The sequence below is a fragment of the Anneissia japonica genome, unplaced genomic scaffold, assembly GCF_011630105.1.
Source record: "Anneissia japonica isolate Jap-2015-1 unplaced genomic scaffold, ASM1163010v1 scaffold199_len4679917_cov187, whole genome shotgun sequence".
In the NCBI taxonomy this organism is placed as follows: domain Eukaryota; kingdom Metazoa; phylum Echinodermata; class Crinoidea; order Comatulida; family Comatulidae; genus Anneissia; species Anneissia japonica.
This window is the reverse complement of record NW_022686322.1, coordinates 633,326-656,042: the sequence shown is the minus strand read 5'-3', so window position 1 is coordinate 656,042 and position 22,717 is coordinate 633,326. Positions and strand designations below refer to the sequence as shown.

The 22,717-nt window shown below is 32.2% G+C and overlaps 1 protein-coding gene across 3 annotated transcripts in view; it reads right to left on the bottom strand.

The window, feature by feature from the left end:
- The window catches only part of LOC117114881 (supervillin-like), a 144,082-nt gene that overhangs the window by 22,228 nt on the left and 99,137 nt on the right, over positions 1 to 22,717 (bottom strand). For all 3 annotated transcript variants that reach the window (XM_033258507.1, XM_033258517.1, XM_033258510.1), the window contains 4 exons: positions 19,374 to 19,504; positions 13,674 to 14,929; positions 11,141 to 12,320; positions 8,907 to 9,034 (listed from right to left, as the gene is read on the bottom strand). In XM_033258507.1, the coding sequence (XP_033114398.1) occupies positions 8,907 to 9,034; positions 11,141 to 12,320; positions 13,674 to 14,929; positions 19,374 to 19,504 (2,695 nt within the window). The remainder of the gene's footprint in view (positions 1 to 8,906; positions 9,035 to 11,140; positions 12,321 to 13,673; positions 14,930 to 19,373; positions 19,505 to 22,717) is intronic.

The window sequence follows — 22,717 nt, the reverse complement described above, 5'->3', positions numbered from 1 at the left end:
TACTTTTTTAACAGGATTGAACAAATATGCAAGGTATACTGGATATGTGTGTTACGGAACATTGTTCTGAAACGCCTGTGTTTACATCATGTAGGTGGGTGTTTGTCACCTTTCTACACATGTGGGCCAACTTTGAAGTTAAAATGAGCTTGCGCTTATATTCCATTTTGTGTACATAAGCTTTAGTTACAAAAAATAATAAAGAAATTTGTACGCTTTTATACGGACAAGATGTCAAATTAAGACATTCTTAAAGGTATATATTCTGCCATAAGACAGTATGAAACAAACTCAGTAGATACATCACTTTTATTGGAGTTTGTTTCGTTCGTATGTCAAACATGTCGGTGAACCCATTATTTCTGAAAATACATTGGAGTGTAACATGAATTTCTATCAAATTGTAGCAATATAGCATGAAAATTAGATTGTAGCATGAAAATCAGATTGTAGCAATGTAGCATAAAAATCAGATTGTAGCAAAGCAGCATGAAAACCAGATTGTAGCAATTTAGCATGAATATCAAATTGTAATTTAGCATGAACATCTATGGGATGGCAATTTACCATGTCTAATTGCAACGCATCAAGTCGCTACACTACAATGAAATGATTGTCAGTACTCAATACTAATATGATTACGACTTTTGAGTCACTTGTGTAAGGAATATTTGCAAGCTGAATTAAACGAATACTAAAATGGAATTCCAGGTTACTGTAACTAAGTCAATAAATTTAGCAAGGTTATTCATGAATGGTTGTCTTGTGCAACAAAAATTGTGGAAAATATTTATGAAAGGATATTCTGTGTGCAAGGCACAACTGAAGACAGACTGAAAATATAATATAAATATATTATATAATAAATATTCAAATCTATGAACTTTTTAGTATTAACAGAAATTTAACTACAGTATACTATATATTTATTTAATTTTTTTTCATGAGGCTATTAATCAAATATTAACAGTAATAAGGATGATAACAATCCTATGCACATTTAAAAAGCTTTGGTTCCATAAAACTCTGCTGCAATTTGAAATTTAATCAATCTATTTAAATACTTTTTAAAAACATGAAAGTGTTTCTTATTTATTTTCCAGGCAGTTAACCTCTTTTTCTAAACTTGCACTTAACCTAAAACCTTTACATATTAAAAACTAGGCCAACTACATGTACTGAAAAAGAAAAAAAAAACAACCCTATGCTTGTTCACCTGATGACCCCTTCCTTTCCTCTGCTCACAACAGACAATGTTATAGTCAGTTAATACCTGATTGAACATGAATTGAAAGAATTTTCAACCAGGAAAACCTTGCAAAATGGTACTAAATAGAATTATACCAGGGGGGGGGGGAAACAATAGGGTACGACAGTAGAATTAGAAAATATATTTCCCTACCTTGACCAATAAAGAAGGGGTTGTAGGAAAGTTTTTTTACAAGTAAATTTTACCACTGCTTCTACTGTTATACAATTAAACAAACAACGAATCACTGTACGTATCAAGGTTCTGAATTAAATACAGTATTACAGTTAACAACAGACATGACAAATACACGCACAAAAATTAACATAATCTATTGTTATAGTATGTTCAACCGTTAAGAGATTATTTTTATCTGATAACACAAAATACTTGCTCATATTTATTACCATTATTATGACATTTGACAATAATTCACAAACTGAATTTCTCTTTAAAATTTATACTATCTATCGATTACATGCAAGATACTATACAAATACTACCATGTAAAATAATATTATTTTACATAAAAGTCTACATAAAAAATACCAAAAAAGAAAAGAAAAAATATTTTATTGACTACAATAATAAATAGCAAATGTTTAATGATTGAAAGATAGTGGAAAACATAACCAAAGCAAATAACTCAAAGAATTTAATATATCATATCTGCAGGCTGTTTTTTTCTTTTAATAAAAATTCTAGAGAAATAAGTTGTTAAATGCATTTATTCTTAGAATTGTTTAAATTAATTTGTCAATATGATAATGTGGTTTCCTTTGCTAAATGAGAACATCATTCTGAGCAGTCATTAATTCATGCATGGTAAAATGTAAATATCTTGGTTTATCTGTCCCTGAATGGCTCTCATACAAAGTACTTTTAAACACTAAATTACTCCAACACATAACCACATTAACATCATAATGTGGTGGCTAACACTTAAAAGAAATGTACAGTACATACATATTTTACAAAACATTGTCTGCTATTATTACTTTAATAGGCCTGGAAAATGACTAGAGAGAATGCTTAAGATTCAGGTCTCCCAATCTACCATTTAACCACTAATATACAGCACTTTAGTGTCAATAAAATGAAATACAACAGACTGTTAAAAACACTATATACTCTACATTACACATTTCCTAAAATATACGCTTATGAGTGAGCTAATTTAAATTATTGCTTTAATAATTCTGGAAAATGACAGGGAACCTTTTGAATCAAGGATCCTACTCTACCATTTAACAAAGTACAAAGAGTACTTTTATAACGTCAATAAACAAAAAACAGACGGCTAAAAACACCTACCATTACAGTATGTATCATTGATGATATCTTTCCAATTAAAAATTCCCGGCTGGTGATAATTCTTTAACAGAAATTCACAATGATTTTCAACCAGGAAAACCTTGCAAAACGGTACTAAATAGAATTATACCAGGGGGGAAAAACAATAGGGTACGACAGTAGAATTAGAAAATATGTTTCCCTACCTTGACAGATAAAGAAGGGGTTGTAGGAAAGTTTTTTTACAAGTTTTTTTTTGACAGGGAACCTTTTGAATCAAGGATCCTACTCTACCATTTAACAAAGTACAAAGAGTACTTTTATAACGTCAATAAACAAAAAAACAAACAAAAAACAGACGGCTAAAAACACCTACCATTACAGTATGTATCATTGATGATATTTTTCCAATTAAAAATTCCCGGCTGGTGATAATTCTTTAACAGAAATTCACAATGATTGTAATCGAATAGAAACAATTTTTAAGCATGAATTCATTGCCATCATCAACACAAACCACCGCATTATTCATCGAGTAAATTGAATAATTTTGCCGATGGGTTTTCTGAATTAAACCGTAATTAAACTAGTATACGCAAAACTGTTTAATTAACGCAATAATGGTACTGTGGCTCGACATTTCTAGACAGTATTATTAATATCTAACAATAACATGACTAAAACCAAATAAGATAAGAGTTTTGATATTATGTATGATGAAAGTAATAACTGGAAATTTCATATCAATGAATCAACCAAAGGTTATCAATCATAAGCTTCCCCGACAAAACCTCTCCCTCCAACTTCTTTAGGGAGGAATACAAGAAGAGGAGGTCTATCCAGTATGGACCCTTCCAGGTCTTTGAAAAAAATAAATAAATAAAGATACATTTTTAAATGGTAAATAAGTAAAATTGGATTGTGTTGATAATCATTTAATATTAGGTGGTAGGTAGCTATGTAGTACAAGAGCAGGCCTGTATATATGGTTTTTATTCTCTGGTTTGGCCATTTGAAGTACTACTACAGTATGTAAACTGCTTTTCTCCAGATTGAAGTGTAAATACATACCTGTATGAATTAAGTCTGAGCATAGCTTCATACATTTCAAGTGTAAAACTTCTCAGGTAGAAGAGGGTTACTGATAGTTCATGTCCCAGATAAACTAAACACCATGGGCTACACTTAGTGTAGGAGTGTATATAAATACTGTACACATAACAACAACAAATTATATGGATTAGTAGAAAATGAATAGTTGAAAATGACATTGTGAAGAGGATTATGACTGCTGAGGAAAATAAAGAATATGATGTGAAAGAGGATGACAAGATATCATTAACATCAAAATGATGACAACTAGGAGTATGACGATGTTGATACAAATAATGATTTTTCAGCGTTTATAAAAAGCATGACTGAGGTACAATCAATTGTTTTCAGGGTTATCTTTTATCAAGTGATTACAGGTTCAAAGTGCTTAATATTATAAGGTAATAATAAAGATAAAGATGATACATTTGCTGATATTGATGTTTTTTTGTTTTAAATTTCCACCTCCACATTAACAGTTAATTTGTGAACATTATTTCAAAGCTGTTATTTAAACGTACTAATTTTCCTCCACCACGGAAGTTAATGTGTTCATTACACATGTTTTGTCTGCTTGTTTGTTGGGATTATGCAAAAACTAATGAATGGATCATCATAAAATTTAATGGCGCAGTACATCATGGTCTGAGAAAGAGGTTATTAAGTTCAGGGTGAAAAGTTAAAATTTCAGGGCCAAGGTCTTGGAAAAATCACATTAATAAAGTGGTGTGGCAGAGGAGTTATGCACTCTCTATCAAGTGCATCGTTCAAACAAGTATGTATTTTTTATGACCATAAATGGTGATATTGCTGTTGATGGGAAATAATAAACAAACAATGTGACAGATGGTAGAAATTTCAGAATACCATCAACAATATGATTTGAAAAACCATTACCGAATGATTGCATGTACGTAATATTAAAGATAGAAACCTCTAGAAAACCAACATTGCTTGCCTTCAGCAAGCAAGCAGAGAAACCACCTACCTTAAGTGAGCAAGCAAATAAAGTACATCTATGAATTGGGAAAATTTGATGAACAATTAACTTTCAATATACCACTCATAAAACAAAGAAGACCTACTTCACTTGAGAAATCCTCAAACACAATGGCAACATTAGCTTATTTTTCTACACATTTCTATGCCTCTGTGTAGCTGACAAAGGGAGACACTCCTCATCTGATAATGTACTGTATACCTAGCACAAATGATTATTGGCCTTGAAAAACATATTAGTCATAAACTCAATGATTTGTTTAATGGTTTCATATACACAATTGTCAGCAACAGTAACCATGTCGTCTAGCTAAGCCTGATAATTTCAGAATTTAAATTTGCATACATAATGTACTGAAAGTGTCATAAATATGAACTTGGTAGAATAATTAATAATATAATTTTATAATAATATTTATATTGAGCCAGTATTCTCATTTTCCTATTACCCTACTCACTGTTTGGTGTTCAAATTCTATAGGATAATAATTTTTTGTGAAAGAGAATTTGATTGTCAGGGCAGTACTTAACATCATCTAATCCCACCTATTGTCTTAAGCACCTGGCTAGAGTAAAACTGAAAGGTCCACTGATTAATCTCAGATAAGATAGTATAGTACATACTCCAAGTATCGAAATGCACGCCATCAGTGTTGGGATTCAATATTTCGACATTAATTATGTCATCATCAGGTATCCTTGGCTAGAGTAAGACACACAAGGTTAAATAGATGTCAATAAAGAAAAGCTATTGGACTTAAACTTCACAAATATGACCTATGGAGACCAAATAAAACATTGTGTTAGTGGCCTGAGAACTGAGGTTAATAGAGTGACTTGGAGAAGCTAACTATACTGTTTATTGTTCATTCGTATCTAGGTAGAGTGTGGCGGGCATTGGCATTCCAAGGGTAGAACACTTAAATGTAAGGGGGCTCACAATAGGATTATCAAAATCTCCCAAGTATCTTCTTGAAAATGTCAGTTTGTATGTTTTTCTAAATACACAATTTTAGTTATTATAAAATATGATTCTGAAATTTTCCAGAATGTTTTTACAAAACTAATGTAATGGCAATAACATTTGGTCATCAACTACTATAATACATTGGATCAGCTGCAACTGATTATTTAATTAGTTTTTTTTATTTGCTCTTTCATGCAAAAACTAAAAGTTCTAAATGTGAAAAAGTGTACATGCATGAAAGGTAAATGTAATTAAAATGTATCCAAGTATAAGCCTATGTGATGCAGGATGTGCGTAATTATGTGTAAAATTCTATTTTTGGCTGTGTCCATATGAATCCAATACAAAATGGAAAAAGTTTTCACGGAAATGGAATGGGAGAAAAATCATAGGGGGAAATCATCTGAAGAGAAAAATTAGAAAATCGTTGGGAGACGATGTGTAACTTTGTTGCAGGCCTATATTCTCAACTTCACCTTATTTACATATTTTACAAGGTAATCATGTTGATGCTACATTGAGTTGGGGTAAGTCTCTTCTATAGTCATATCACCCTGCTTTCTGTCCAACTCCCCCAACTTATATCATTATGAGTGTTGATACTCTCATATTACCAGATGTTCCTGAAGTTGAACCAGAAAGGAAGGGGTCAAATCAATGGCATGACCTCCACACAACTCCTACACAACTGTTCTGCTAATTAAGGACTGGCGATACAGACTTAAAATTGCCAGTCTCAAACTGTGCATAATGTAACACATGCTTTGCTGGCTCGTAATGTAGTATAGGAACTGGCCATATTGTTATTATTAAGGTAAATAGCAACCCGAGCATTACAATCACATCTACGTAAACATAGATGTCACAAAAGTCAGTAGAATACTAGCTAGGTGATCTCCTTAAATCAACAGAAAAAAAATACTGTCATAAGTAAAAAGAAAATCCAGGGTTTTGTGCTTAGTAGATGAGCCATATACGACAAGCAATTTTCTATAAATTACGATGGCCTTCATCTGCCACTTCTGTTTATTATTAAAGAAATAATAATACGCTTAATATAATAATCAAAGCACCATTGCTAGCTTCATCCTAATTATTCAACAGTAGGCCTACAGTACAATAAGTGGGCTGTTTATACTGTGGGTGTATCTCTTTATACAATAGCTTAACTGTCAAGTACAAGGCTACTGATATATGTATTGATTTAAAAACTACAAAAGGATAGGCAGAATGAGAGGAGCATTACCACAATCCTTCTCCCAAATACGGGTCGCAAAACAAGTTTGCCCTTTGTAAGTGAAAAGTTGAAAATTATGGCAGATAACTTACATTCGCAATAACTACTACAGTACTTCCTAAGCTACTTGCCTAACTTATTTAGTTCACTGCACTGGCAATTCTAATTCCTCATCTATTCTTTGGATAACAAAACACTCATTCACCAGAAATTGATAATAGAGCTATTTAAAAAGCAAATAGATCCCAACTAATAGTACAAGGACTCCACTTTATTCATGTAAAACAACCAATTTAACTGAAGTACAGTTTTGTTGACAACTTGAAAGCATCCACCCAAAAATATGTACATAACATATGTTTCATTCCACACATCATAATATAACTGAATAAATAAACTAATCTACTTTAACTTCATGCAAAAGTAAGAAATTTAATGATTATGCGTACAACTCTTAAAAAGTTTCATCACAAGAAAAGCTACAACCATCCCATCATTGTTATTATCAATAAATTAGTTAGGCTGTGAATTGGTATTACCTGTTGATAAATGATTATTACACCTGACACAGTTTGGTAACATTCCTCCACTGTTCTCCAGCAACAGGTATCATAAAATACCAAATACGGATGGAAGACTGAATGACAATGATTCAGAGTTCAGCATGTACCCACCAATATTAAATGAACTACTGATTCCTGAATTAATTCCAATGGATTGTTGTAACAGGTCGTATTGTATCCTAGCCAGTTAGCTCTCAGCAGTTTCCTGCTCCCCTGAACGGATTTCTGACCTCCCACAGTAGCCAAGTAGCTAGGCCCGACAGTTCCCGATGCAACCTCGTAAGGGATTACAGATATTTGTCTGGCTACCAATTGCTTTTTGTAATGCTAATTGCACAATTCATGGTTGATTGTGTACCAAATGCATTAATAATTGAAAGCTCACCAAATTCTGTCCCTTTTCAGTACAGTGGTTAGTTCCGTTAGGCCCATTATAATACTTTATAGAGGTTACTACTGTGCAGTAGAGATAGCATATTCCACTTATTCTTATAGGGGCTTTTATGAATGTGTGAGTTGGTGGCAGCAAACAAGATGTAATAAATATCAAGCCATTATCAAATGGTGTTGAAATCCAGGGACCAATTAATAGGAGCGGACATAAAAATGGCTATTCTAGAGGCACTGATCACACCTTTGGGAATGGAAACACAAAGATGAGATTAACCAATTAAAATGGCAAACCATTAACAATCACATCCAATCAAACAGCTTATATAGTGCGGTAGCTTTGGCAGTGTATAAATGTTGACAAATTATTGATGGGAGATCACCCTGACGAGGTCATTTTTTTCCCGACGAAACCTATATCACCAAATTTATGATTAGACAAATGAATAAATTTATTCATTATAATAATAATAAAGTATTAATTGCGATGCAAATGTTAAATCTCCGTTTAAATGTTCTCTATTTTTATTTTCTTTATTTTATTTCCAAAATACTGTAAACTATTTGTTTTTATAACAGAGAATAAACTTAATTTGAATAATAAGATAGGGACCATGATTCAATGTTTCAACCTTTATTGGGTCATTCAACATTTTTACCTTTATTGGGTCATATGATCCAATAAAGGTCGAAACAATAAATTATGACCATCCTCTTATTTTTGGAGTAACGTTCGCTCTATGTAATTTAAACATAATCAATGCATCTTTTGATATTTGTTTTTTATGTACTGATTGTTTCTGCTTGTTCCTTTTATTCCTTCTTATTCCTAGTATAGGCCCTTAACCAATCTGAAATATGACAAAAATATCGACTGACATCATTTCATGAAGAACTTAACACGCCGAGGCACACATGACGGATGGTTTCTAATGAAAATTCACTCAGACTGCCACAAGAATCAGTGTAGGGTTGTCAAGTGCCTACAGAGAACAGAGATGGATTTGTTGGCTGATCAGTGGCTATTAGGCTTAAAAATTAAATTGGAATAAAACAGGGTTGATGACAGCAAAGACAGGTGTTGAACTTCCCATCAGTAAAAATTGACTAGCTTACCTGTCGGGCTTGCCACTCTCTTTACTCAGCGCTCGCCTCGTTCCTTTCTTCTCTTCTTTTGACTTCTTACGCTTTCTTACTTCTGTCTCGGATTCAGAGCTTGATAGATCAGCTGAAACTCGAGAAATCTACAAAATAAAATAGATTCATCATCAGAAACTAATCTATAAAGATCATCAATTTCTAAAATATTACTAAATTTTCAATTCCCCCCCCCCCCCCCGTTGTATGAAGTTCATGGTTTACGTCCTTTCTCTTGACCCTGCTATATGCACACCAAATTCCATAAAAAAAGCATTGATAGGTTATAGATTTTTATTACATTTTTTGGCTTTTTTTTTGGCTTTTCTTTTATTGCAATTAATTAAAAAAAAAACAACTGGGTTTGGTTCATTCATGTACAAAGGTAGGCATGGTGTATGTAGATCACTAAGACCTTAGTAGAGTAATGTTCCAATCTCATGATGCATAGTTTGATTAGGCTGGAATACAATTCATTAAGACAGTTCTATTAGGAAGGGATATGCAGATCAATAGTTTCCTAGAAAACATTCCTACCCCATTATGCAAACTTTCTTTAAACTGGGAGGATGTGGGTTATACAATGTGATATTATTTTCTATTTTTCAAATGCTTTCGCAAATAATAGCCATATGATGGCTTTTGCAACAATAAATGATGCTAAATTTGTCGTGTTGCTGCAGAAACTTGCTACTTGCTTTAAAATTTTTTATCAAAACCAGAATAAATATAAATAAATTTCCACAGAGGCAAAACTCTTAATAAAATAAAATAATCATTGTGTGTATACAGAGATAATTTATCAAACTTATCAATATTTCTAAGTCTGTCACTATGTCAATATTTGAACAAATTTCAATTGAAAAGCAACATGACACAATAATGACAAGTGGTCTTAGGATAAGATGATGCAAAGCCTCATCAAACTATCATCAACACACGTCGATGCGGTTTCAAAATTCATCGCTCAAAACACCTTTTAATGAATAAATCCAGACACATTAACGCAATAATGATCACCATAGGTAGAACGTATGATGTGTTCCCACTGTATTATTAAATATAATAAATGGTTCTGTATAGTATTGTTAAAAATGTCTTTCTAATTCTCTAATAACATTAAAAATAAATAAAATATGTCAGGAAATTAGATTGTTAAAAACAACAGTAGCTGAGGTTTTAATTCTCTGAAAACTACAGGTGGATCACCACAAATATTTGCAAACCTTCAAAATGAACATTACTTACTGTATGTTATCAGATGATTTCTTGGGTGAAGAGGTGTTCAAATATGTAACAATAATGTTGTTGAACTTACCTTATATTAAGGACATGTTAGGTATTTCACTACCAATTCTCAATTTTCATATTTCCTACTTATTACCAGACCAACCCAATATATTAGAGGGGTTGAACTATAATGAACATTTATAGAAGGGAAAAAATTACTTTAACTCATTGGTAGATTTTGTTTCTAGTTACAATATATGGGAAACGTGCCTTAATTTCAGTAATTGCAACCTTACATTATATTAATTTATTCATATTTAGTTATATAGAATATAGTAAAGTGTTCTCCAAATTTATATAATTCTTGGAGAAATAGATTCTAAACCACAATTCACTCCTTCTGTAAGTTTTGGAAGAGTCCAAGACTGAAGCCAAACACGAGACCAATGACACCTGCTGTACTTATAGGCTGATGGGCCAAAGTCTAGATGAATCATAAAATGCCCAATTCCACAGAAATTGAAGAGAACATATTAATAAACTATGAGTAATATGTGTTATACTGTTAGTGTTTGTACTGTAGGTGGGTGTAAATAAATTAATTACTATTTTCTGGATAAAATCAACATGAGAGCTATTCTTTTTCAGAAAATTTTACCCCTTTGCTACTGTAGTCATTTTGTGGAAATTCTATTTTATGATTACACCCTTACTGATTATATGAGTGTATGCATGTCTTGTGTTCAAATATAATAATATACAAACATGTCGTTGAAACTGATGCATTTTAGATTATTCCAATGAATGTTGTTCTAGATGATGATGATGATGGATGATAACGATGATAATGATAAAGATGATGATGATGATGAAGATGATTATTAAGATAATTATCACAGTATTATAATAATAATGTTGATGATAAAGTAGATAAAGAAAAAAATATATCATAATGATTTATAGTAATAAAACACTACACTTACATGTTTGACTTTATTTTCAGTACTCCTTTTTAATATTCCATTTGAAGGCTCTTGTTTCACCTCTTTGACCTCCTGAGCCTCACGCTTCAATATTCCAGACACTTCCACTCGATCTTTACTGGTATCTCTCTTCAAAATTGACCTACTTTCCACAGATTCTTTCTTTTGATCAGATTCAGAATCCTTCCTCAGAATTCCTTCAACATCTTTCTTATCAGCACCAGAGTTTTTACGAAGGATACTGGAAACATCTTTCTCAGTTTCAATTGTTAATTCTTGCTCTGACTTTAAGATACTACGAACTCTCTCTGCCCTAATGCTGTCATCAGCAAGGCTTCTCTCAACTTTGACACTTTCATGTCTAACAACATTGTTAAAACTGTCCTTGCGCTCAATTTTCAGAATGCTTCTTGGAGAATCAGCACCGTCCCCTTCTGTACTCTCCCCAGAAGGTTGCTTCTTTAAAATACTACGATGAACAGATGGAGAGCTAGGGGGTGTGAAGTTCCTATTGTCTAGTTCCCCTGCCTTAGGGTCTTTACTGTCTGATTGTGAGTCTCTGCGTTCTGTGATGGAGCCACGACTACCTGACAATGAAAGAGATCCCCTGCTTCCTGACAAAGAGTTCTTTTCTGCATTTTGCTGATTAAATACAAGTTTAATTTGGTCAGCCAATGGAAGATTTGCCAGGAGTTCTGGATCTGGAGGTTTTGCAAAACTACAGGCAAGTGGAGAGAATGAACCAGCTTTCTTAACCTCCTCAATTGTAACTGGTTGCGTTTTAAATCGGGACTCCGTACGCTTTTTACGTCTAGGAGTTGATCGTTTTGGTGGTGGTTCTTTTTTTGTCTCTTCAGCTTTCTCTTTGAATAATTTCATTTTTTCTGATAGCGTCAATTTTGAGAATTCATCCTCTTGTACCTCTGCTGTTGTTGATGTAAGACTGATTGAACTTTGTGATCGTGCTGTTTGATTCTGGGCCCAGTTAGCAGCATCCGTAAGCTCCTCAGGTGTAACAGGCTGGGTCTGCCATCTATCATGCGTTCTAAGACGTTGAACACACTTGTGTACTGGCTTAGGTGATGGTGGTGGGGTACTGCTATCTACAGCAATCTTAGCAAACATGATTTTCTTTTGGCTGATACTCAAAGAGGAGAGCACATCTTTGTTGTCGTCCGTTCTGTAGAAAAACCAAGACAGAAATGAATCTATGAATATTTGAAATAACAATCCCTTAGTATGTCGTTCTATTTTGGTTTCATCACTTCCTTAACACAGCTTGTTTGCCCCAACACAATACAGTCTTTATTCAGTGAGTTTGCTATAACAAACTTGAGTTTACCAGGACACTGATAATAATCTTTTGCAAATCTATAAGTACTCAAATCAATAGAAAAGCTTGGCCAAATCACAAATACGTGGGGAAGCAATCTTATTTCAAGAACATGTTGTTGATCCATTTGTCTGTTGATAGTTAAGCACACAATAATTAAGAGTTAAGTACACATTCACATTACAGCATATGTGATCTATAATTGACCACCGTTAGCGATAACATCTTCAAAATGTTATCACATTATGATCTGACAGTTTTGGTAGTGGTGGTTTATACCATACAATAGGGTGACCTTTACAACTTAAGATCACAAGTTGGCTAACATCTAGGGGCACTTTTAAATAAACAAAATAATGTATTGCTCTATAAACTAAGTCTCAGTACAAGGCGGATGAGGGCGCATAATGTATTTTAGTAGTGAGAAAAAACCATTTCATTTCATTTAGTTTTATTGTTCAATTTTAAAAAGGAAAAGCAAAGTGGAAACAAATTCATTGCTTATTTAAAAATATTTAAAAAAATATTAAAAATTGTACACACAGTATAATCCTGCGCTTTCATAGGATTTGAACAAAGGACACTAAAATTGAAAGGCAGGCATCTTCACCACCAAGCTAGGCCTCCACTTTGTCATGATGGGAATGATGATCATAATGATAGAATTAGAAGTAATAATGATGCTGACGATAAATGATGATGTTGATAATAAGAACAGTGATTATGGTAATGGTGATGATGGAGATTATATATTATTTTTCCCTGATGATAAAATACTAATCTCAAAAAAGTTTTAGATTGATATTACATAGAAATGTAAATGTTAATATTAATTATGGTCCTTTTATGAATATCAACTAGGGAATTTAGACTAGAAAGCTGGGGGCCCACGACAACCACACATGAGGGCCTACAAATGATCAGTACACTGGAGACAATCGCCTTAACTTTTTCTGAATAGCCTACATGACCATGAACTAATATGCATTGACAGATGCAAGGGGTAAGGAGAGTCTTAATCAAAAAAGAATGAGCAGCATTGACTGTCACAAATTCAAATCCCTTACTGCTGTGCGATCTTCCTCTCTGACATTAATTGATATACAGTATTTTACTGTATTGGTTTCTGTTTTCCATACATTTGCATAATTGTCATAAATTCATCAATTGTATTTGTTGTTGATACAGAAATTCACTTACCCTTGTTCTTCTGCTGGTAGGTCAAAGCTGCAAGACTTCCTCATTGCAGACTTCAATTGCTTCTGTGAATCTGACTGACTGGAATCAATTTGTTTGAATTTCTCCAATCGTTCTGAAACATTTACTTTTGTAATTTCCTCAGACTTCTTTATTGTCTGTTTCTCATCCTCCTGAGAGTCACTGTTTCCATCCACCAGCTGGGCTCTACGAAGCTTCATCATTGATAACAACTCATCATCTTTCACCTGCAGGGCATTGAATTTAGATTTGTCCTTCTCGAGTTCAGTTTTTGTCCGCAACGATCCATGTCGACGCAAGCCATGTGATGGATACCCTTCTTCAGAACTAGAAGATTTTGTAACATTACTTGATTGATTTTTAGTGTCTTTGATTAACTTATTTCCTGGTTTTTCCACAACTTCACTCTTTGATCGCTCTTTCAACTTATTTGTTTTTAACTTTACCTCATTTTGATCATCATCAGAAAGTTTTTTGGCTTTTCTAGTTATTGCATCAGAGTCTTTGGCATCAACTGATTTCTTCTCTTGTCTTAATTGTTGAGCTGTGCTAACAGTTTTCTGTGTTGTCTGTCGATTTGTTGAAATCTCTTTCCTTTCAATTCTTGTTGATGTTGATTTTTTACGTTCTGGACTTTTCTTTTCACTACTTTTCTCCTGTTTAATTTCTGTTCGCACACTTGAAGACAGTTTCCGCGTTTTTTCTGATTCAATCTTGGATGCCTTTGAAGTTTCTTTTGTTAATTTTTTCTCCTTTTCTGCTAAACCAGAACGAAGTCTGGGGCTACTGGTGACATCAACTGTCCCTGGTCTAGAAGTGTCTGAACGCTTCCTTAACCGGTTATCACGTGGACTTCCTTCTTCTGGACTTAAGATTGGAGAGCGGTTTCTTTGTCTAGAGCTAGAGGACACTTTTCTGGTGGCTACTTTTTCTTCCCTTTTATCAACACTGATCCTTTCTGATTTTGCGGTTGACAACTTCCTAGGACTACCTCCATCTTTGGCAGCTTTTGCTTTATTAACTCGATCTAAATGAATCCGAATAGCATCTTGCTCTCTTCTGGAAAGTTCTCGTTTTTGTCGATGCATCATGTCTTCGTCATCAGATATTACGTCAGTAATGTCTTCTGGCTCTACCTGATGCAGAGAGGTTTTTGTTGCCTGTTCAGCCCACTGCCTCTGCTCTTCTATTGCAGGTTCCTGGGCAGATTCATCACATATATCTGGGCCAAATTTAGTCTGAAAAGTTTTAAAAAAAAACAAACAAATACTTCATTTTTTGAATAAGATAAAATTTTGATTTCATAAAACAATTAGAATAATATTAATATGTTTCAAAATAAGTAAGTACAATGATGCAAATGAATGGAAAATGATTTACTTTAGTATTTGTTGACTGGCAAGAATTGGCAATGCTTCTGATTTTATAGGAAATATATCGGCAGTAATCTGTGTCCGGGTTCAGACAAATTCAAACAGGAAATTCAATTTTGTCATACATCATCATTCACAACACTTTTCCTAGAATTTTCTTTGTTTTATCCTTCAAATTACCATCACTACCAATTAATAAATAAGTTTATAATTTCTCATAAACATAGCTTGTAAGTAAGGCCAATTAAAAAAAAACCACATGTTCAATTAGGGTTAACTGGCAAAACCTACACCACAAAAACAAGGTCAATAAAATCTTAATCTGATAATACTAAGTTTTACTTAAGTAATAACAGAAGTTTTAGATATATTAAAATTTTAAAAAGCAGACAAATATCTTAAAATTTATAATTAATTACTGTATACGGTGATAATAAATACTCAGATAATTTTAACACTAGAACTTATTATTTCATTATTCTATAACATAAAATTATATTTAATATGTACAACTAATTTCAGTTATATATTATATTCTTTTCCATGCAATCATAGTAGCCTAAGTTATTTATCATATTATTCTATCTACAAAAAAACATACAATGTATTAAATAAATTCAGTTCTTTATTAGGCTATCTGTTTTGATGACAATATTGTCATACTGCCACCATAAGAAGTAAATGTTATGTATTGTGTCATGTGATCAATACTTCAACCAATCACAGCATATTATATAGCCACAATGGCATATTGCTTCTTTTTATATCATATTTTCAAAACCAAAAGTGATCATGTCTTCCATGAGTGATAGTAGAAGGAACAGTGACAAAATCCATTCACATCACAACTTGGAAATTTCCTCCATGTTTTTTTCTTGACGACTACATTAATCAATGAATGACAGGTTGTTGTACTTTTAAAGAGGATATGGGAATATGGCAGACAAGACTGCGAGACTAGCCAATCACCAAGCTTCCTTCCACATGCTTTCTTAATGCTAACTGTTGATGACTTTAACTTCTAAATGACATTGAAACAAAAATCTATTTCTCTAAATGAAAAACTTGAATGAAATGTTTTAAAATATTTAATTATTTATTTTCATACCAACATCATTAAAAATCACCATTAAAAAGATGGCACGTTGATTATATGGTACGCAAATGCCACACGGCACTTATTATTCTGTTTCTTGTGGTGGCGGTATAACAATTTTGTATGTAAATATAAAGGTATGCGCAATTAAAAAGAACGCTTTTGATACTATAGTTTTTATCAGTTTTAATAATAACAATTATATTGAAAATTGTTTTATTATGTTTATATAACGCTGGTATCAATCATCTGAACACCAATGCATATAAAATAAAATATTAAATACTGTATTTAAATTACAGTATTTAATGTATTATATTTATTAATTAATCCACAGATTTCAACTTCCACATTATGATATCTATTACATCTTTAGGTTTCATATATAAACAACAGGTACTAAGGTATAATAACTATTTTGTCTCCATCAATGTATTCTGGATTTGTAATATACTTAATTCAATGTGTCAGCGGAAAAAAGAATAAAATATCAATAAAATGATCTTGTACCTCATGAATGTAAATCATGTATTCGTCAATGGGCCGTGTTCATCTGCAATAGAACTAATAAGAACGTCTCTGTCTTCTAATTTCTTAAGTAGTAGTTGTACGTATACATGCATTTATCTTTATTATAGACTTATATTCGCTGTGAGCCTGGAATTCAGGTCAAAGGTTAGGAAACATTCATCCACGACATGACTCACATCATTATATTTTATAGAAATCATCAGTAAGTTAAGGAGCTTTCACTAGGTTTACTTAATGTGACACAGTATCTAATAACTTAGGACGTTAATTCATAACAATAGTGTGATAACATTGATATTCATTATTGTCAATGATTCACTATCAAATCTGAAATAATAAAGGGGGTTGGTATGGTGGTGCCAGTAGGGGTTCGGCAATTCCTTTTATGACAGCATTCATACAGAAAGGCAATATTACCGCAATATTTGGCTGGTATGAATGATCCATGTCGGTAAGTGTACCGGTATTATTGCCGCAATATTGCCGGAACCTGTCTGAAAATGGCAAACCACCAGGGTTCTTTTAAAATTAAACTCTCTGACCAGATGCCATTAACAGCCCCTTAGTTTGGTCTACATTCCAGACTTGCTGGGCACACTATTGAAAAATTCTGGAGCCATAAATGTGCTTAGGGATTATCCATTATTTTCATCATTTCTTAAGAGTACAAAACATGTTTAACTTTAAAATAAGTATATGTTTAATTTTTTCATACAAAAATATACCTATTAGAACAAAAAAAAAATTAGTCATTATGAATACATTTGAGGAGACTCAATGCCTCTTTTTTTTTTCTAACGTTTAATTAGCCAATTATGTCGTAAATGACTACTTATTCTAAACACAGGACACACTGCATTACTATTAGTTCTAAACACATTGAAATTTATAAATTTCATTAATATTTACCAGTTTTTTTAATTCAAGCCTCATGAGATACTGAGATAAAGTGTTTTAAAAGTTCAAGAGCATGAATTCTTGATGTCTGTGCTTTTCTAATTTTGTTCAGGAAACCCTTGTCCCTCATCAATTTGTAATATCCTTAAAACTTAGCAAGGATCAAATGTAATGCTAAGTGTGGTTTTCAATGCTAAATGGACAAAACAGAGGTTTAATACTTTTTCTTGTTTCTTTTCAGTGTTTTGTTTATGCTACTGGTATTATACTATACTTTTAGAGCTCAGTTTAAGGTCACTTTAAGAATGAGCTTAAATTAACATATTTAAAGTGTGGCTCAATAAATCTATTAAATAAGATAAAGAAACATTTTTACTTAATAGATTTATTTAATAAAACTTTTAAATAAAACTATTATATGTAATATACACTAATTAACAATTAGTGTTTTATTACTTTACTAATTGTATGAATTGTCTAATGGATGCAATTAATACCTGCACTTTTACCTTCTGAAGACACCAATAATCAATTACAATTATTGACAAGACAAAACATTCGACACTTGATTATTATTATTACAATTCACTGGACAGGTATTTAGGAATTCTTATGCTGTCAACAAGAAACCATCGAAAGTCAGAATTGAATAGACTATTTAGTTCAATTGATTTCTTATTAATTACTTAGGGTTGATTAACTGTGTTGACAAAGACTGAAATAGGATCTAAAAATTTTCAATTATATTTATAATAAGATAGGTTGTACTTGTAGATTGGAATAGCTTAAATATCTAAAATAATATTTATTGATAAATTAATGGTTAAAACACTTGTAAGGAATCGGATGTCACTGAACATTAGATAATAATAAATAACTGATTCCCACTAGCTAATAGCAGCTGAGTATGTATCATTTATTATTCTATATATTTGTAATATGTATTACTAGTTGAATGTGGCCAACACTGAGCCCCTAATAAGCATTACTATTAGTACAATCTGAATGGTAATGTGTAAAAATGTTTGACACAAGGAAATAAGGTCATGAATCATGAAAATACTTCAGGAAAAGAAACTGCTAAATTAATTAATTACAACTCTTTTTTACGATGTTTAAGAATCTGTATTACTACTTTATTCTAAACTAAAATTTAAATAGGGTTCACTTATCAACTAGTTTCAGCAAAGCTTATCCATGTTTAGGGCTAATAAGGTTGTATCTTCCGTCATTCTTACTCTATTCCCTATTGCATCTGTAGTACTACTGATAAGCGATAAATAAGTCTTTGTTTTTCTTTTTGGAGTTTGGAAAACAATGTCTAAGTATGCAGTAGGGAAGTAGATATTATGTTGTTTTTTAGAAATTATTATTAACACCCACAATTTCTCAAATATGTTAAAGGAAAAATAAAATATATAATCATAAATAATAATTGAGAGGAAATATAATTTATTACATTATTTGTAATATAAAATAATGTTAAACTATTTTTTATTATGTTGCCATTAAAACATTCAACTCAAAACAAACACAATTAAAGTTAACTGAATCAAGCTTTTGTAATGTTATTATTATTAATATTATTTATAAAAGTCTTTACACCTATTTTGTCAAATTTGTTTTTAATGTTTATTTGAGTTTTCTTATTCTATAACAGGTGTATTTATTTAAGTAATTGGATGTCCTATTAAATACACAAGTTCAATGGTTGAATTATTGGAAATAAAACACCATATTTATTCAACTGTGAATATTCATTAATGAATTAAGAGTTTCTCTTACCTCAATTCCAAATTCAAGTTCTCTTGCTTTCCTAAGTTCCTCCTGTGTGATCGGAACACACTGTTTCCTATGGCGGTCCCGTTGCCTAGATGTGCGAGTTTGGCTGATTTCTTTCGCAGGCACAGTAATGTCTATGGAAGAAATAGAAGACTGAGATAAGTACAACTGCTGCCTGTAACCCCCTATGTACGTACCAGCACGAGGTCTGCCCTTTATCTCGCTTTTCTTAGGCCTGTAATTCAAGGTGGCGGCCCTCTTTTTAATGTCTTTATTGCTGTTGGGCTGAGCCTTCTTCGACTTCCTTTTGCTAAACAGGGATCCCATTTTAGCTACGTGTACTCGTCCCGTCAATGCCACAATTCCAAATGAGAAGCAACAGGTCTAAAGCACCGCTTACTATTAAATGACTTAATCATCAGCCATGTGATCGTGGCCAGGCGACCCAAACACAACGAACAGTTCGTTGAGAGAAGCTTTCCAAGGAAATACTTTCATTTCCATAAAAAATCACAGTTGATATTGTAATGAACATGGATATTATGCGGCGTATTAGCCATATCCTCTGTAAGCAGAGTGCACAGTATGCCTACACTGTGGTGTCAGTGATTCAAAGAACCAAGCCTTACACAAACACACCTTCCAAGTCATTGTCAGATTTCCTAATTTTACAATATTTATATTGTGAAATATAGGACAAAGTATTTTATATACTCTGTGATTAATCATATTTTTCTATCATCCCTCCTAAAAAAAATTGTCTATTGTATTAAGAAACTTAAATAAGGAATACCATTAGGATTTAATACTAAATTTATTTTTCTTTTTCAACATTTATATTTTGTATCAAAGACACCACGGTTTAGTGTAGTCTCTTTAGATGGATATAAAGAATGCCATGGGTATAGCCTGACGATTTTACGCAAATCCAAGGTGTTGATTGGTGAAAATGGATTGACCCTAACCTTTAACTTCAATCTTGCTATCTTAATGTACTACAGCATGCGGGAACAATATCCATTTCCATTTTTATATTTTATTTGGCACATCCTGTAAAGAAACTCCAGTATAAAATACTATGGAAGTAAAATTTACCATTCAACAAAAAAAAAAAAAAAATTAGTGCCCCTTCCAAATTCGTTTTTTTGGGCATCAGCTTTATGATATTGAAAGTAACATTGGTAATACCTGGTAATACTGAACCTGATCTACACAGGCCAAAGTAAGGGTACATGAATATGAAAAGTACTACTACTGTATTTTTATGCTATTACAGCGACTAAAGAGCATCGCAATGATAAAAAAAATATATATTAACAAAATGATGTGGCAGGAAAAAAGGAAGAGGGCGGAGAACAGGAATTAATTAATATTTTTTTGTTTGACCTTATTATTGTCTTGATGTTGACCTTAGTGAAGATGCATCAATTAGTTATTTGTTAATATCTTTCACATTCAATCAAACAAGTATTGCACTAGCTAATTCCTACAACTACCGGTATGGGATGCTTTATAAATAGTCGCATTATATGGCTAGTTTAAAAGTTTGGTTGGTTCATTAGAAAATAGCACGGAATTTCGCAGGATTTGAACACTGGAATTGGGAAGTGGTAGGTAGGCACTAAACCACACGACACACACCATTAATATTCTATTTTTCCTTCTTCTGAGACCACAATTTTTAAATTATTTTATTCCTATTAGACAGCAAGTAGCCTGGAGATATAATAAAGAAATCATTTCTGTGATAGTCTACAACGTTGAACCATTTTGGAAATCAGTGCTTTACCACTGAAAGTGTCATTTCAGTATAAAGACAGAATAAATAAAAAAAAATACAAACTAATTGTCAATGTTTAGTGAGTAGTGATGTGCTTTCATTATTAAATTGCTCACATTTGCACTTTGATGGGAAAAGAGAGGGGGTGTGTCACTGGTAAGAATAAGTTTTTAGCTCAAAAGTGAAAGAAAATATGGCACTCCAGAGTAAATTACATTTTCCACCCATGGGGTTTGTCTGGTGCTGTTAGATGTGCTATTTTTTGATGTTGAGACTAAAAAAGGGTAAATTACAAATAAGTCAAGTTCATCTGAATTAAAAAACTAAAACCATAATGAGTAAGAATATAGCTAACATTAATTAAAAAGAAACTTTCTTTCACATTTTCAATTGAAAATGTTTGAAGAGTAACAACAGACGTAATATTCAATAATGATTTCCCTAGCATATGCCTCTTGTCACATTAAGCAGGTTGTAATTAATATAATGGCTTGCTTTTTCACTATGTGACTTGGACGATGTATATCTAAATATAGTTAATGAGTCACATGATAATAAACTACAGCTTTATGGCCAGTGAAATTTTCAAGAGCTAAAACACATTTAACATCCTATTGAGAAATAATAACCAAAATAAATGCTAACAAGTCAAAAAGATTCTAAAACAAACATTTGTACATACTACTTTATTTTTAAAACTTAAACTTAAACAGATTAATTTAATGAGTAAATTATACATCATTCAAAAAAGCACAGCTGGTAAGTCTACGAAATGTCCAATTGTTAGATATCATGGGCTACCAAGCGTTAAACGCTTCATATCATCGGCAGCTGGGCAAATATTATTATCTCCAATTCTAGATATTAATAAAAGTTGATGTACCATTACAAATAACATCAAATAACGTTATGATAAATCATAATACCAAAACCATATTAATACTGTCTATTATCTATCTCAAAGAAATGTATCGATCTAATTGGAGTTTTGCTTTAGTTTTTTTTTTGAAAACCACTTTGACAAAGATAATTTCACTTTCTTGGAACTCTTTATCAATATTGATTTTTTCTTTTTTGCTTTTTTTTTAAATTGTTGATCTATGCAATTCTGTTAATTTATAATATGTAAAGATTAAATAAATTAAATGAGCAAAAAACAGAATAGGATTTACTAGTTTTACTAGTTGTTTATCTGTAATCCATTCATAGGGATTAACATGTAAAATTTGAGGATAAATATTCGGTGTAATCCATAAAAAGATAAGACAACCAATCTGAAATGTTTGTTACTGTATATCATTGTTATCACAATAAATTTGACATATATTATCACATTGATTAACAAGTACAATATTATATACTAAAATGTATGTATAATGGACATAGGTTGGTTTCATCACAGGAGAGTGAAAATTGAGAATGTGGAACTAAATCCCTATTGCTGGGATGAAGGGTGGGAAGGGTGTGTACATCCGTAGTAAATCACTGCTTGATAAGTAACTAGCAGGCAGTTGTTAAAAAGAAAACCTACAAATTATTGTCCACTTGGCATCATTTTTTAGAAATT